The following is a 16,380-nucleotide window of genomic DNA, read 5'->3' on the forward strand; positions in this document are numbered from 1 at the left end:
CACTGTTTCATGTAATTTATACCTGTGAGCTGGAGCCTTTCCCATCTCGCTTGCAAGCACAGGGCATATGCTGAATGGAGTCCAAAATGATCCCCACCCCCTTATTGCTTTGGGGGTTTGGCTTTATTAACAAGGATATAGGCAATAAGAAAATAAAGTTCAGCTATTTCTAAGGCTTCTCCCTCATGACTGCTCAGCCAGCGCCTTAGATGGCCTCTCCCCAGCAAACCATTTTTATCTCCCTTTTACACAAGTGAACTAATAAGCCACCTACCTCAGTGAGTCAGCAGAACCCACTTAACCCTTTCCCAGAAGGGTCAAAACTCGCTATCAGGGCGGTTTGGCTGGGGCTTGTTTTAGAACCGTTTTCTGCCCCTCGGTCCTGAATAATTTATTTGCGCGGCAGCCCTAGATTACTGTTTAAATCACAGCGCTACCCAAACAAAGGCTGTGCGGCTGCACGGCGCAGAATGAAACCAATTACCACCACATCACATACTGCTCATCTTTTATAGCGTGAGATGCCCCCTACAGCACTGCAGAGGACAGGCGTTTCCGTGGAGAACGAACGGCACCCGGCCACGGGAAGCCAGAGAGAGATTTTTTTTCAAAGGGCACCAGCCTTTGGCTAAGAAACCCCTCTAAATTCAATGCCAGAGGGTACCGTGCGCTTCCGCTGTGACCCTCTGAAATTTAAGGCCCTTTCTAGACCGCAACAAAAGCAGGTTCTGTACCTGCACTTGTGGGGTTGTTTTCCACAGTGCACCTTTACCTGGGGTGAGGGAGAGAGGGAAGTGCCTACCCTCACAGAAACTCGATGTGAAACCTCAGAGCCTCAAAGCCCGTGAGATTCCCCTGCTCTGAAGACACACAGCTCAGGGCAGCGTGCAGAAACAAGGGACGCTCGGCATTACGTGTTACGCTGTAGCAGAAGCGCGCTATTGTAAGCCTTGCGGCAGCGCTGGATGCCTGGCACATTAACAAGGCCGCGTTCCTTATGTACTTCAAAAATCTAATCTGAGTTTACTCAAAAGAAAAAAAAAAAACACCACCCCAAAAGCCCACCCAAGTGAAATATGTCCTTTTTCTTATTTTTCTACCCCCGTTATTGCTCAATCACCTGATTCTGAGACTCTGTTCACCTGACAATAAGTAGCTATCATTTACCCTAGTCCTGGCTGTCAGGAAGAGTCGTCTTTATCTTCAGAGAAGCAGGGATAATGTCTAATCAGTGAGTAATAGTTGAGAGAAATGATTCTAAGTTTAGGAAAATTGGCAGCTGCATTTTGTTATCAGTAACCATTATTTAGGTAGCATGGCTGATGTGTGTGGTGTCATACAGGCAAGGACAAAGACCAGGCCCTCGCCCTGTGGAGTTACTGTCTACCTTACACAATTAGAACAGGGAGAGGTACTTGCCTAATAGCAATGGCGAGCTCTGAGCATCACAGGGAAGGGAGAAGAGACAACAAGAAAAAGACAAAACTTCCTGTGAGAGAGAAATACTGCGTCATCCCTCCATTGCTGTTTCACACGCAGCTCCGCAGGGGGTTGTGTTCTTTCAAAATACAGTCGGTACTGAAGAGGCAGTAGGTAATTCCCAAGTAGGAATCAGGAGAAGCCGGCCTAGCTGTTTGTAAGAGAGAGGTGGAGGACGTTCACTGGTGACAAAAAGCTGGGTGCTCTGTTGCGTCAAAGACACGGCATCATCGTATGAGTTACGCAAGCGATGCTGTGGCAGGCCTGGTGGGTCATGTCATGGAAGAAACTCATGAGGCGCCGCTGGGCCTGGAAAGACCGGTGGCTTTACCGTGGTGGCTTCTGCTGCGACCCACCAAAATTTAAGGCCCTTTCTAGACCGCAACAAAAGCAGATGAACATGGAGACTGTTCTCCCTCCGCTCACTCTGAGAAGTGGTCTGGCTCTCCAGCTCACCATACAAACAACACGTTAACCCCAACACGTCAACTAAACCTACCAGCTCCTAAAAATGAGCTTCTAAGAACCACGTTCAACAGACATACCACTTGTGCCTTATACCGACACTTAAGTTATACATCATTTTATTATGAGGTCAGTTTGTGCATCACTCTTTTTTTTTTTTGTTTGTTTTTTAAGGCAATCATGTTGAAAATTAATACATGACAATCTGGCTACAGACATAAAAGCACAGGCTTAGCCGAGCTGCATACATAAGCTGGAGTCAGTACTTCAGAAACCCAGCCTAAGCTAACACTAATCCTAACCCTAATTCCATCTCTTTAACTGCATCAGGACGTAATTTTTAGACAGCTGTTAATATTACTGCATTTTTCCTTTGTTGACCCAAAGTTATTGGCAGGAACCGACCATACTGGAGCAGCGACGACTCCATCTAATAGAAAACAACGGTACGACAGGAATACATTCATTACTGCATCGGACTTCTAAAAAGAAGGAAGCATCTTCTTTTTTCTAGTATTTCACTTTGCTTCTGCTACGTGGCCCAGTAAAACAGTACACATATTCCCCTGAACCGCCTTATTTCTGTAGACATTCGTAAGACTGGTGCAGAAAATAGAGCCTACCTGGTAACATCTTCTCAGCAGTACAAAGTCAAACTGATTAAGAGAGGAACATTCTTCAAGTTCCTAGAAAAGGCTGTTGGCTTCTTCCATTTATGATCAAAAAAGATCCTAGAAAAAATATGTCCAGTCTTTAACGAGAGTAGGAAATTGAAATAACCAAAACGGGATGTGATTGGTCTTTTGAATTGAGGTGCCACCATTACTTGCTTTTGCTGCTGAAACATCGCCTGGCTCCTAATGGCTTCTAACATTGTGTTCCTACCTACATTGATCATTTAATACTAGCATCTTCTTTCTGACAAACCACAAACACTTCCAAAACTTGACCTCTTCCCTTTATCGCTTTTGATTAAGAAGAGAAGTATCTGCAGGAAATGCCCTACAAACCACAAAGGATTATCAGAAATATAATGATGAGTGATTCGGGGACTCGGTGGCTCTGCTTGTGTTCCTGTAATCTGATCTTGGTCACTCTTCCCTTCTCCGTTGGAGCTTTGCTGTAGTTTCTTCCAGTCGGCTTCTCCAAGCAGCAATAATGGCATCATCATCCATCTCTTCTTCCTCCTCTTTACGCGTGCTTCGCCTGTATTGAGAGAACTGTCTAGATGCAAATCTTTCTTCACTTTGTTCCACCTTTGCCTCCTTCTTGCCATCCTCTTCAGACTTTGAAAAGCTCTGGGTGAACTTTCTCTTAGCTCCAAACTCCGACATGTCCGACCTGGCCTCCTCTTCACATGCCTCCACATGATGAGATCTAACTCGACTCTGTGTAGATGGTTCAGGGGATTCGGAGTCAAAGGACGGTTCAGGTGTTCGGCTGAAATCACGCAGCTCTGGGCTCTCTTCTCTGGTACTCGTCTCACTGACCCTTGACCTTGTGAACTTATACATCTTTTTGTCCTCTTTTGCAGAAGCAGAGGAAAATCTTGACGTGGTTCTCAAGGAATCTCCTTTTGACTCGTAGGAAGAACAGCTGTCTAGCTCTTCTCTTTGGGATCTGGCAAATCTGTAACTGGATGTTTCAGAATCCATCTCTCTAACTTTGGACGACCTGCTGTATCTCTCTCTAGCCTTCTCACTTTGACCACAATATGACGGTGGTTCTCTTTCTGCCTTCAGGCCACTGAGCCACTTGGTGATGTCCCTCTCTGTCTCTGAGTTTGATGCACCTGTGCTTGCAGGGTGACTGGATGGATCGAAGACTCCATCGGTTCTGTCAAGATCTGCTTGCAACAGGCGCCTGTGGCTGCTCGTTGTACTCTCTCTGTCATCTTCCATTTCATTTTCCTCTCCTTTGGTCACCTTTTTTTTAAATAAAGTGCTGCGCTTATTGTCCCTGATCACCTTTTCAATTTGATAATCTGACATTTTCTCTCTCATTTCCATTTGCATCTCCTTCTCCTTCCTTCTGAGTTTCTTTAGGTCAACATCATCAGCAAAGAGGCTGTACAGGGGCTTGCTCGTCCGTGTTGCCTTCATGTCTGAACTTGTCCCTTCTGTCCTTGTGCTCGCTGAGGTGTTGCAGGACAGGACAGACTGAGACTCAGCCCTGTGCACGTCCTGCTGGCGAAGCTGAGAGACACCAAGAGATGAGCCACTCTGAGCACTGAGAAGAGAAACTTTATCATCATCTACTCGCCTGCCAAGCTCTCCTGACATTACGCTGGAGGCCATTGCAGATGACGGACGGGAGAGCATCATGATCTCATTCTGCTTTTGAGCAATGGTTTCACTGACCACGTTAGCGATCCAGTTCTGGATGCTCGCCATGGATATTGTGTCACCTGGGCCGACTGGGAGGTTGGGAAGGGGTATACTTGGCATTTGAGGCTGCATTGCCCCCGTGCTGCTCCTGGCCTGTGAAACAGATGAATGATTTGTCTGCATGCTCAGCGCAGAAGCTGCATCCTCAGCTCCGCTTGTGGAAGGTGCCGAGGGCCAGAAAGCTGACAGCGGGATACTCCCACTCATCGTGCTGCCGGTCTCCCAGCTGCACATGGACTGGCTTTCCTCTAAAATTTTCTTTGAACGTTCAAGGAGCTCCACACGCCTCTGCTTCTTTTTAGCTGAAGCAGAATCCTCGCTTTTGGCAAACTCCACAAATTCCTCCTTGCTTTCACTGCCCACCTTCTTCTGCCGCTTCATTTTCCAAGCCTGGTAAGCAGTCAGATCGACGTCTGACAAACTCTTCCCTTCTGTCTCCTCCCCACCTGCCTGGCTGCCATCTTCTGCTGGAGATGGTGCAGAAGATGATGATGGTTCTAAATCCTTCTTGTGAAAGCCAAACTGGATCCTCTTGACCTTCCACCTTTCTAGAGGAGTCAGCTTGTCTTTGTTCTTTTGGCAGAAATTGTAAAAGGAGCTACTCTCTGAAAAAACACTCTCCTCATCCACATCCCTCTCCTTTCTTCCTGCTTCTGGAGATTGTCTCTCCCCATGATTTTTGTTCTTAGAACGATACCTCTGGGCAGCTTCCTTCTCAATCTCCAGAAGCCTCTGGTTCCACATGTCCCAAGTGCTCTCTGAAGACATAGAGCCTGTCCGGCTCCTTCTCATCTTGCTAAAGCTACTGACTTCCAGCTGCTCTTTTAGGGTTCGGATCTCAAAACTGCTCACACTCTCAGCATCACTGAATTCACCTGATGGGTAAGGTCTTCCTCCTGTGCTGAAATCTCCATCCTCCTCCCTGCGTGCACCCTCCATTTGGTATTTCTCATTTCTGCACTGCCAGTCGTGGATCCTCTGTTCCACATCCTCCTCATATTGTTCCCCTTCCTGATCCAGAAGGTTTGGAGATGTCCTTCTTCCATGGTTAACCCCATGTTCCTTTGCAGACAGACCTTGTTTCTTCCTCCATTCCTCATACAACTGCTCCTCTTCCGCCTCACTGATGAGGGTAGAGTGTTTGGAAACCCAGCTTGTTTTTCGCACTGATGAAGAGCTCGTATGATTACTCAGCAGGCTGCTGGTGTCCTCTTCTTCTACTGTGATGGAGTGAGCTTTGGCTCCCATGATGCTTTCTGAGTCCCCATCTCCAGACAGCTGGGAAGTCGTCCCTGCATGGACAACAGGACTTTGTCTAGGAGTGACTTCTTCATCTCCAGTATGCTCCAACTCTCGTTCCTCCAACAACTGCTCGTTGAGCTCCCTTAGCTGTTTCAGAAAGCCGTCGTTGGGGTAAATAGCACGCTTCTTTCTCAGAGTCATCAGAGCCTCCAGAATAGTCATATGGTGGTAGATCATCAGGTAAGCCGTCACCAGCACAGCTGAGCGACTGATTCCCATTTCACTGCTGACAAGGATTTTGCCTGCAGATATGGAATATAAAAGTAATTAGCTATCCCCAGTAACACAAGAGGTTGCTCTGATATGTGGCACAAAAGCACCTCCCGAGTAGTGTTAGAAATCAGGCAGATGATACACGTCAGTGACTGAAAGCAATGCTTAATATTCGTTAGCTTTATCTTAATAAAAATCTAGATGCATATGAATATAAAGCACATTAGTTTCCAAACCTCTGGGCAGGCCCATTTTCAAACAACCTAAATAGTGTTTGTATTTTCACCTATACACTTCACTTCCCCAGATCATCAAAAAGCTCATAGGAAGTATTAGAAAGACGCTGCACTCCTGACTCGCTGGCTGACTTAGGGTAAGGCATTGAGGCTTTCTGTGCTCCGGGTTCCCCACATGTAAAAAGGGAGATATTAGCATTAGCCTCCAGGAAGGTGTTGGGGGGATAAGCAAACAACTTATTTTTTTTTATAAGGCACACTATAGGGTTTCAGTACAATTTTATATTAATTTAATCCTGGAGGAGGCTCGGGGAGACCTCATCACTGCCTACAACTACCTGAAAGGAGGTTGTAGAGAGGTGGGTGATGGTCTCTTCAGCCAGGTGACAGGAGATAGAACAAGGGGCAATGGCACAAAGCTGTGCCAGGGCAGGTTCAGATTAGATGTTAGGGAAAAAATTTTACTGAAAGAGTTGTTGGGGCCTGGAACAGGCTGCCCAGGGAGGGGGTTGAGTCACCTTCCCTGAATGTGTTTAAAAAAGGGTAGATGAGGTACTTAGGGATATGGTTTAGCATAGGACAGGTACGGTTGGACTCGATGATTTTAAAGGTCTTTTCCAACCTTGTGATTCTGTGATCACACTTTTACCAGAACTCAGACCTACTGTTTCACAAGCTACACTCAAACAGCTACATGTAGGCTGGGCAGAGCCTGGAGCCACGGTGTGTCTTGGAACAGGAGAGCCAAGCAACTAGCAGGAGAGAGCTGACAAACTGATTACAAAGCGGTGGGACCCGCTGTCTGCAGACAGTGACTGCATGAGCTAGAGGAAAAGCTGAGGAGCTGCTTTGTTTCGTGGCATTCACAAGGAAACCACAGCTCGCAGAGGAACTAAGCTCTGGCATGGAGGAAGGCTCTTTTAAAGTTAATTTTATAGCAAATCACAGTTGCAGAAAAGCTCGTAAATACGAAGAGAGCGGAAATGAGGCTTTGCCAGCCTGCAAATAACTGAAATTGCTGTTTCTGAGTGTGTGATAAACTCTAGTTTGATCAAACTGTTTGCACTGAAGCTTAATGAAGCCAGTTTAAACACCACCTTTCTGACTGCCAACGTTGCTGCAAGTATTTACCTCCCACACCTATTCCTACAAGTCATAAAATCATAGAACATCCTGAGTTGAAAGGGACCCATAAGGGTCATCGAGTCCAACTCCTGGCTCTACACAGGGCCAGCCAAGTCAGAGCATGGGACTGAGCGTATTGTCCAGATGCTTTCTGAACTCACCCAAGCTGGGTGCTGTGACCCCTGCCCTGGGGAGCCTGTGCCAGTGCCCGACCACCGTCCCAGTAAAGCACCTCTTCCTAATATCCAGCATAAACCTCCCCTGTCGCAGCTTCATCATGTTCCCTCGGGTTCTATCGCTGGTCACCAAAGCGATGAGATCAGCACACCTTTCTTAGCATCACACGCCTTGGTTGCCTTCCCAGCGTGTTAGCAGCCAGTAAAGGCTATCTGACAGCTCACCAAAAGGGGGAGATCTCATTCCTCTGCTTTCTTTCACGGCTCCTCTGCCTCCCAGCTCCCGTGCCGGCTCCGGTACTCACCGGGCCCCGTACCGAGCCGGCTCAGCTCCCCAGCCCCATGGAAAACCACCTCGTCCCTGCTGTGCTATCGTTTTCCCCGGGTCGCTGGATGCCAGCAGCAGTAAGCATCTGCACCGTGCCAGGGGTAGCAGCAGGAGCTACGAGGAAGATCGCAGACGGGTAGAGTGTCCCTCCTTGTGGTGGCGGTGGGGTTGAGCTACAAACATCGGCTCAGCTTTTCTGGTGCACTAACAAAACGTCTCACTTTTCTTGCTGCCACTGCTATGAGCAGGTAGCCTGTTGTCTCTCTATAAAAACGTAACGCATTGCATACATATATGCAGAATATCAGTGACACCACTGAGGGTGGTGGTGGTTTTCATGCTGAATTCCACAAAGATGGTTCTAACTGTCCACTGAAGCTGCAAAACTGAAACTCAACAGTATACAGGAATATATATACATGGTGTTATATAATATCAATATAAAAAAAAATTCTTGGAGCAGGGCTTCACTTCTTTGTAATAGCAGAGTACTGCCAAAGCAGCTGAGGGAGATGGCTCACTGCCTCCTCTCACTAGTTTTTCCCTCCTGTTTTGAATGAGGCATGGCAGAAGCAGGCAAGAAGTGTTTGCCCTGACTAGCTGCAAAGAACAAAGTATTTGCCTTACCAATGTGGCAATAGCTGTTTATCAGAGTAACCCCTCACCCACTGATTCCCAACTATCCTCAAATCACTGGATTCCCCCCCCCCCCGCCCCTTACCCCTGTAAGTCAGAAGTGCTTCATCAAGGAACTCTGCAGCTGGGCGGAAGTACTTGGAGATATCCATGTCTGGGAAATCATCCACCTCGATGCCCAGGTACTGGATATTCAGACCGTTGTAGAAAGCTGGTCCGGTGTATACACCTGTGCCATGGGCTGCATTCAGGACGTGTGTGATCCCCAGCCGCTTCAAGCGGCTTTTGTTCACTGCAACACTTCTGCAGGAGAGAAAAGAAACATGTTAGGTTATCAGTGCTCCTTTTCTGGGGAGGAAAGAAACTGTCTGCTACAAGGTCTGCGGAGTTCTCCGTCTGTGTTACTCATCCAACACGTAGCTCCACTCAGACCTTAATGTCCTTTGAGAGTTCTACAGGTGTTTCTTTCCAACACTCACTGGAAAAAGAAAATGAGAAACCCGCATCACCAGTAGAGCTGCATGCTCCCTTTCCACTCCAGCTTGATTTTAAGCTCATCCTGCCATCCTAGGTTCAGGCTGCTTACTTATGTCTCAGTTTTTATCTCTGTAATTTAAACTATATCCACTTCTAATTCTGTCCTGGTCACCTGCACAGGTGTCTCAGGCAGCTGAGCTGTAGTACAGAAGACATAACCATTTCCACTCGGTATTTGCTATGGTGCATCTTTTAAAATTCTCTTTTATATAACAAAGGCTTCAGTCCCACTTTCACAGCCAAATTCCAATCAGACCAGTGTAATTTGGGCTCATTTGCCTTTTCCTCTACTAAATTGTTGAGGCATCAAAGTAGTACAGTAGAGCTGCTGATTCTATTCCAGAAGTATTTCGTTCTACAGACACAAATCTTTGTGAGCATATTCCAAAAAACACTTAGGGGCTCTCTAGGGATGAAAGGCATTAGGTGTTCATGTAATACATGTTATGCCTTCAACGGTTCCATCTGACCTTTCACTGCACCCTCGTGCAACTTGACGGCAAAAGCTGACACTTACTTTTCTGCTATGAAGACATTAGGCCAGACTTCATCCACAGCATCCCTGGGGGTCTCCAGCCTGTCCTTCACAAGTGCCCTCTGCAAGTCCATCACACAGGGTGTGTTAAACAAGCTGGTGTCATCAATCTTTTCCTTAACTCGGTTGTACAGGTCTTCCACCATCAGCTGCTCGGCAGACTCTAACATCCTGGGACACACCGGATCTACCTTGGTGTCCTTTGTCTTCAGTTCTGGAATAAAGTGACATTGTAACTGAAAGCATGTAAAAACAATGCAAGGTGTGACCTGGCATTCTTTGCTCCTGGGACAAGCCTTGTAGCTTGCTTTTATCCCCAGTAACATCACACCGCCCTGTCTGCAATGCATACCTGTGCATGCACATCTTTATCTAGTAGCCCTGAGGTAGCCACTAAGGGGAAAAGCTTATTGCACTGTCCCCAGTCCTAGGACCCACACTGGCCACAGGGCTGGAAGTACACGGCACGCTCCTTCTAGCCCCAGGATAATGCACTCACTGTCTGCACCTTCAATAATGCACGGCACCTTCTTGAGGAAGGGAAGCAGAGGGATGTGTTGAGCGAATCTTCTCCCTGGGATCCAGTGACAGAATGTGTGGGAATAGTTGAAAGCTGCATCAGGGGAGGTTTAGACCGGACATTGGGAAGCATTTCTTTACTGAGAGGGTGGTGAAACTCTGGAACAGGCTTCCTAGAGAGGTGGTCAATGCCCTGGGCCTGTCGACATTTGAGAGTCTTTTCTTCTTTTATTTTTTCTTTTTTCCTTTCCTCCTTTCCTTCTCTTTCCCTTACCTCTCCCCCTCTCCTCTCCTCTCCTCTCCTCTCCTCTCCTCTCCTCTCCTCTCCTCTCCTCTCCTCTCCTCTCCTCTCCTCTCCTCTCCTCTCCTCTCCTCTCCTCTCCTCTCCTCTCCTCTCCTCTCCTCTCCTCTCCTCTCCTCTCCTCTCCTCTCCTCTCCTCTCCTCTCCTCTCCTCTCCTCTCCTCTCCTCTCCTCTCCTCTCCTCTCCTCTCCTCTCCTCTCCTCTCCTCTCCTCTCCTCTCCTCTCCTCTCCTCTCCTCCTTTGCTCTTCTTACCTCTCCTTTCCCCTTTCCCTTCCTTTCTCCTTATTTATTTTATTTTATTCTGTTCTACTCTATTCAGCAACCAGCAAACTACACTCACCACTCCAGTGCAGGATTCTGCCACAGGTTCAGCGCACACCTTCAAACCCAGACACCAAACCTTTCTGTAAACTGTTCTTTCTTTATGGTTTTTCACCTCTATCTCACGTGGGGTTTCTCATGAAGACTTTTTTATCATTGTTGTGGTTTCGCACGGTGGGTTCTGGCGGAGAAGGGGGGAGCTGCAGGGGTGGCTTCTGCAAGAAGCAGCCAGAAGCTCTCTGCAGGCCCCAGAGAGTAAACACCAGCCAGCTCAAGGCCAGACCCGCCACTGACCAAGGCTGAGCCCATCAGTGATGGTCACAGCGCCTCTGGGAATCATATTTAGGAGAAAAAACCCACAAGCAGCTGCTTTTTGCCACTAGAGACGGGAGTGAGATGTAAGGAACTGTGCAGGCACCAAGGTCAGTGAAGGGGCGGGGAGGAGGCACTCCGGGTGCTGGAGAGAGAGATTCCCCTGCAGCTCAAGGAGAAACCCGTGGTGAAGCGGGTGTCCCCCTGCAGCCCATGGAAGATGGTGGGGAGCAGAGATCCCACCTGTGGCCCATGGAGAGGCCCCACACTGGAGCGGACGGAGACATATGGAAGATGCTGTGACCCATGTTTCAGTAAGGTCCTGGCAGGACCTGCAGCCCATGGAGAGAGCGGCCCACGCTGGAGCAGGTTTGCTGTGGGGACTTGTGATTCTGTGGGGGACCAGGCTGGAGCAGTCTGGGCCTGAGGGGCTGCATCCCATAGAAGGGACCCACGCTGGGGCAGTTGGTGAAGAGCTGAAGCCCTGTGGGAAAGGACTCGCATTGGAGAAGTTCATGGAGGACTGTCTCCCATGGGTGGGACCCCACTGTGCAGCAGGGGAAGGGTGTGAGGAATGCCCCCCATCCCTGTTAAGAGGGAAAACAACTCGTGAGGAACTGACTGAAAGCCCCATTACTTGTTTTCCCCTGTGACACCTGGCACAGGAGGGAAGAGAAATGAATGAGTCCACAAAGAAGGGAGGGCTAGGAGAAGGTGTTTAAGATTTGGCTGCACTTCTCATTACCCAACTCTGGTTTCACTGGCTCTGTGTGTGTAGTGTCATCAATTAGATTTTTTTAAATTCCATGTTGAGTCTGTTGTGCCCGTGACGCTGATTGGGGAATGATCTCTCCCTGCCCTTATCTCGACTCCTGAGCCTCTCAATGTATATTTTCTCCTCTGTCCAGCTGAAAAGGGGAGTGATAGAGCAGCTTTATTGGGCATCTGACCTCCAGCCAGGGTCAAACAATCACAATCACTTTACGATCTCTGGATGAGAAAGGCAAAATAAGTGCAACTCCAGTCTCTGTTACTTACATAGTTCTTTTACACTTCCTCCTCTTACCTTCATTAATGATTTGTTTCGCAGCCACAGCAGATGACAGATGGATTGGATCCATGAAGATGCTCTCTGTATCAGTGTCCGATACCACTGAAAACCTGCCAACCAACCACACTGCCTATTAGGCAAATGACTTCCTCCATGGGGATCCCATCTCCAGGACTTCAGCCCTTTTCACCCACCCCGGAAGAGAATGGCAGGGAACTGGGGCAGCAAGGATCTGCTGATGGTGGAAGGGAAGCCTCAGCTCTTTTCCCACCCCTCTCTCCCACCCTGCCCTCCAGCATGGCACTACAGGCTTCAAATATGCCTTCTATCCAGTGTTGTCAGGATGCAGACAAGTCCCATGGGGAGGAGTTGCAGTGGGCTGAGGGTGCAAGAGAAGGGACCGGTGGAGGAGTTTTTAGGTAGAGAAGATCAGTGTCTGGTTTGAGACTGGGAGGGAGGTGGTCACAAGGGACGGTCTCACAGGTAGCTCTCACACAGACAGATAAACATTGTCCTAAATAAAACTTCTTGAACAATTCGAACCAGAGGATGCTAGGAAACTCTTGTGATTTCTTTCTGTTAGCTAATTGCCTACAAGTGTCCCTTGAGCCACTGTGAGCTGCAATGCAAGCATTAAGACTGAAGCTGGTGAATCTCTTCCTTGGTACACTAGTCACTTCACAGCATAAATCTGTGGTCAGTGCCCCCACTCACATGCTGCTGTCCAACTGCAGGTCAGAAACAACTCTGAAACCCACACATGCCTCTGAAGGGAGTTCTCTGACACACAGCACCAAGAACTTAAGTTCTTGTTAAGCAAAAATGGGACACCATCTTGAAAGCAAATCCATTTCCGTCAGAGCCCACCTGTGCAGTGCAAGCACATCTCTTCTTCCTACTTAGACCATCTTAACACAGTATTTTAGGGAGCTTTTCCCCCAATGCACACCCTCTATGTTGCCTTCCAAACAGAGGGTAAGGACCATGAGGACGAGTTAGCTGCCACCACAGAAGCTGCCTGCCAATGCAGGCTTGCAGAACCTGCAACATACTGTTTATTTTTGTTTAATTAAAGCAAGAGAGGGAGGGTGATGAATGTGCAGTCAGGGTGCAGCAAAGTGTCCGAAGGATTAAGCTGCTTTCCTCTTCCAGAAGCAAAATGGAAGCCACAGCCATCAGAAACCACTTAATGGGCTCATCTAGGTCATTTAGTTGGGTTCCAGCAGTTGTCAAGCGTGACTGAAAAGTAATCCTTTTCTAGCTCTTCAAAGGAGTTTCTGGGATGAGCAAGGGGAGTCTCTGTCTCATTTACAGGAGCTGACACAAATTTGTGGCTATGCCCTGCCTTCAATTCCTGTTGCTGTAAAGGTCACCTCCAAGCTCACTAAAAGCTAACAGCCAGTGATGATCTGCCACCACAGCCTTAACACGCTTTACCTGTAGCTGCCCCGAGCACCCATGAAACACACAGGTGCGGAGCTGCCAAAGCCTGGATGCTTCAAGGGCCTCCTCATTCTGGTTGTAAAGGACCTTGCCGTCATCATGACTGCTTTTGGCATTGACAGCAAGGAAAAAAAGAGAAGGAAAACAACATGGAAGGGAAGGGAAAGGAAGGGAATAAGCTGGAGAAGTGCTTTGGTTCATTTTGAGTGGCTGATAAGCAGTAGGAGAGTGATTTACCAAGTTCAACACAGAATTTTGCTTTGTGTGAGCTCAGTGAACTTCCTAAACAATGTTTAAATAAATGCAGCTAAGTGAAACAAGCACCCTGCCTTCATTCTTCTGCAGTGCCTCACAGTTACTGGGGACCGTTTCAGAACCTCCTACTTGTTGAGGGCCACTGGGGCAGGTTCTTTGCAAACTCAATCCCTACTCCCTGGCTTTGGATAAAACATCTGCAGAAAGCTTTGCATTACAGAAAGAGTACAAAGGGACGTGCTTTTCCTTCTGTTAGGGGAAAACACATCCAATCATGCCTCTTTCACTTGAGGTAACTCAACTTTTCACTCGCACTGAGACAGCCTCCTGTTCGGTGCCTGAATCCTGTAGCTAAAGATGGCTGTGAACCAAGCCCAAATCCAAAGACTCTTGGTCTTTCTGGGGCTGGGAAGGACTAACATCAGCATTAAAAAAATCCACAGGTCCTTATAATAGACAGAAAGACAGGGCTGAATTTGGGAAGAGCTGAAATCCGGATCAGAAGTTTCAGCAGCGGGGTGAACGTGAGAGGATGAGGCAGGGAAGACAAGCTGATCTACCACGTGCTACAGGGAGGCCATGGCAGTGCCTGTGGCAAGCATACTCACCGGCTGGGTGAGGGGCTGCGCAGATAGTGGGCCTGCACGGCCTTCACGTCCGGTCCCTCATCCTCCTCACCAGGCACCACCTGCTCGCTGTCCGAATCTCTGCCACTGGCCATGGCGGCTGCAATAGAGTCCACTACAAGGGCAGCACAGCAGGAGAGAGGGTTATTACAGAGGTGTGTGTGGGAGAACATCCCTGGCCGTGAGGCGGTGGTGGTGGCAGGGGGTTTGCAGCAGAAGGGGCTGCTGCTTCTAGTTCCCACAACCCCACAAGCAGCCCTTGCTGAGCCAGCCACGCTGGCTCCGCAGCCAGGGCGCCTGCTATTCCAAGGCCTTGTGCAGGCCCCTGGCTGCTGCCCAGTGAGCACTGATGCCCTTCTTGCCTGTGAGTAAGCACGCAGGAAGGCCAGGAAGGAAGGGGTGGCGGGGCAGAAACTCTATCCTCCCCCCGGCCAGCTCAGCTCATGCAGGGTGGCTGGAAGAAGCTGTACACAGCCAGAGCCCCACTGGAAGGAGCACTGGGGGAAAGAAACATGAGATCTTGCCTCCCCAAAATGAAACGCTCCTAAAGCTCAAGGCCAAAAGCGCTTTAAGCCTTGGGACTTTGTCCTTGTAATCCTTTGTGGGGAGCCTGCCATGGGAGAGCGAGGGGGCCATAGCTCGGTTCAGAGTATGAAAACACAGCAGCCAACGCTTCGGCAGATCCAGCCAGAGTGAGTCCGGCCTCACTGCGCCATGACAGGCAGCAGCAGCTCTGGAGGGCTCCGGCAGTTGGCCACAGGCAGGAGGGCCACAGCCTCATGTCACTAACTGGGCTAAGGAGCCTTTGTCCCTCACCGGGCAGTGAGCAGAGCAGGGAGGCAGGGGGGCAAGGAAAAGGGTACTTACACCCCGTGCTTGGACGACTCCACCGAGGGGTCCCTGCCGGAGGCACAGCAAAGGAGTCCGGTGAAGAGGGCAGGAAAGCTGGCAGGGAACGGTACCGGGGGGAGAAAAATAAGCTGCCCCCTCTCGCTCCCTCTGTGGTTTCTTCCTCAAGAGGCAGGACAACTGTTGGCACTAAACCTTTATCAGCTTTCTAAATATAGTGTTGTCCTGATGCTGGCTGCTAGATTGCACGGGAAAGAATTCAGTGCCTCATAGACAGCAGCTGGTCAAGCACTTAACTCCTTCCTCACTGTGAGCTGGATCCTCTGACACTTCCCAGTGGCAGAAGGAGTCCAGGGAAAAGCCCAGAGACAGTGAGGCTAGACATCTGCCTGCAGGGAGGTTTAAAGGGTGGTGGGATCCCACCAGGCACAACTTGAAAAGCTGGTATGACCTCTGATGTCCTTGGGTAACTGCAGATTGAGCCACTCCAAGCGTACTAGAAGTAGACTACATGTCAAGTGCCTGGTCTTTGATATGGCTGCCCACAACATTCTCCAGTTCCTATCTCTTGACTCCCCAGCAAAGCCTATGAGCCAGGCTGGTCCAGGACAGACCAGATGAAAGCCTAAGTGCTATTTACCTACGCTGGGGCACCAGTTCTGAGTCATGCAGTGACATTCCACTGCAAACAAACAAGCAAACAAGAAAAGAAGTGGAAAAGAGAACTGACTTATCTCATACCACAGATACCTTTGCTGCTGCATCAAGCTCAGCAGAACCTGCATACCCTCCTTCCTTCTAATACAAGTGACTGCTGCACCCCCACATGGGGATGGGGCCTCTTCTGCTGCATCATGGCAGTGAAGAGCCATGAAACAGGCACTCGAGTCTCTGCGTGCTCACAGCCCAGACTTGTGTTAATACAGTCACTGCAGCGAGCAAGTAGGAACAAGAGGAGGTGGTGTATGGAATCTCGGGTGTCACATCAGGGGTGGAAATGGATTAACTGATTGCTGTTTTGAAGACATCCTAACAGTTTCATGTACCAAATGAGGATGAATTGTGTCGATCCTACAGCTGTCTCCCTTGGGCAATGCAATTTTCAGCCACTTCCGTGATGCAGTGCCACATGTGTTCTTGTTAATTACTGCTAATTGAGTCGTGATCTAAAGACATTTTCCTATGGACTCTTTTATTATTGGTGAACAGTTTTCAAAGGACCTAAATGTTGTGGAAGCCACTGACCTCCAGTAACAAACTATGCTTTTAAGTCACTGAGCTG

At 48.8% G+C, this 16,380-nt stretch overlaps 1 protein-coding gene across 1 annotated transcript; it reads right to left on the reverse strand.

The window, feature by feature from the left end:
* Positions 1-2,046: 2,046 nt before the first annotated feature.
* STYXL2 (serine/threonine/tyrosine interacting like 2) lies at positions 2,047-15,255 on the reverse strand. Its single transcript, XM_084279545.1, has 6 exons — positions 15,117-15,255; positions 14,232-14,364; positions 11,941-12,035; positions 9,402-9,633; positions 8,433-8,650; positions 2,047-5,875 (listed from the first exon to the last, which is right to left on the reverse strand). The coding sequence occupies exons 2-6, from the start codon at positions 14,342-14,344 to the stop codon at positions 3,036-3,038; spliced, it is 3,498 nt and encodes a 1,165-aa protein (XP_084135671.1). The 5' UTR covers positions 14,345-14,364; positions 15,117-15,255; the 3' UTR covers positions 2,047-3,035.
* Between the last annotated feature and the right edge of the window lie 1,125 nt (positions 15,256-16,380).

This window comes from Gallinula chloropus, assembly GCF_964237585.1.
Source record: "Gallinula chloropus genome assembly, chromosome: 1".
Classification (NCBI taxonomy): Eukaryota; Metazoa; Chordata; class Aves; order Gruiformes; family Rallidae; genus Gallinula; species Gallinula chloropus.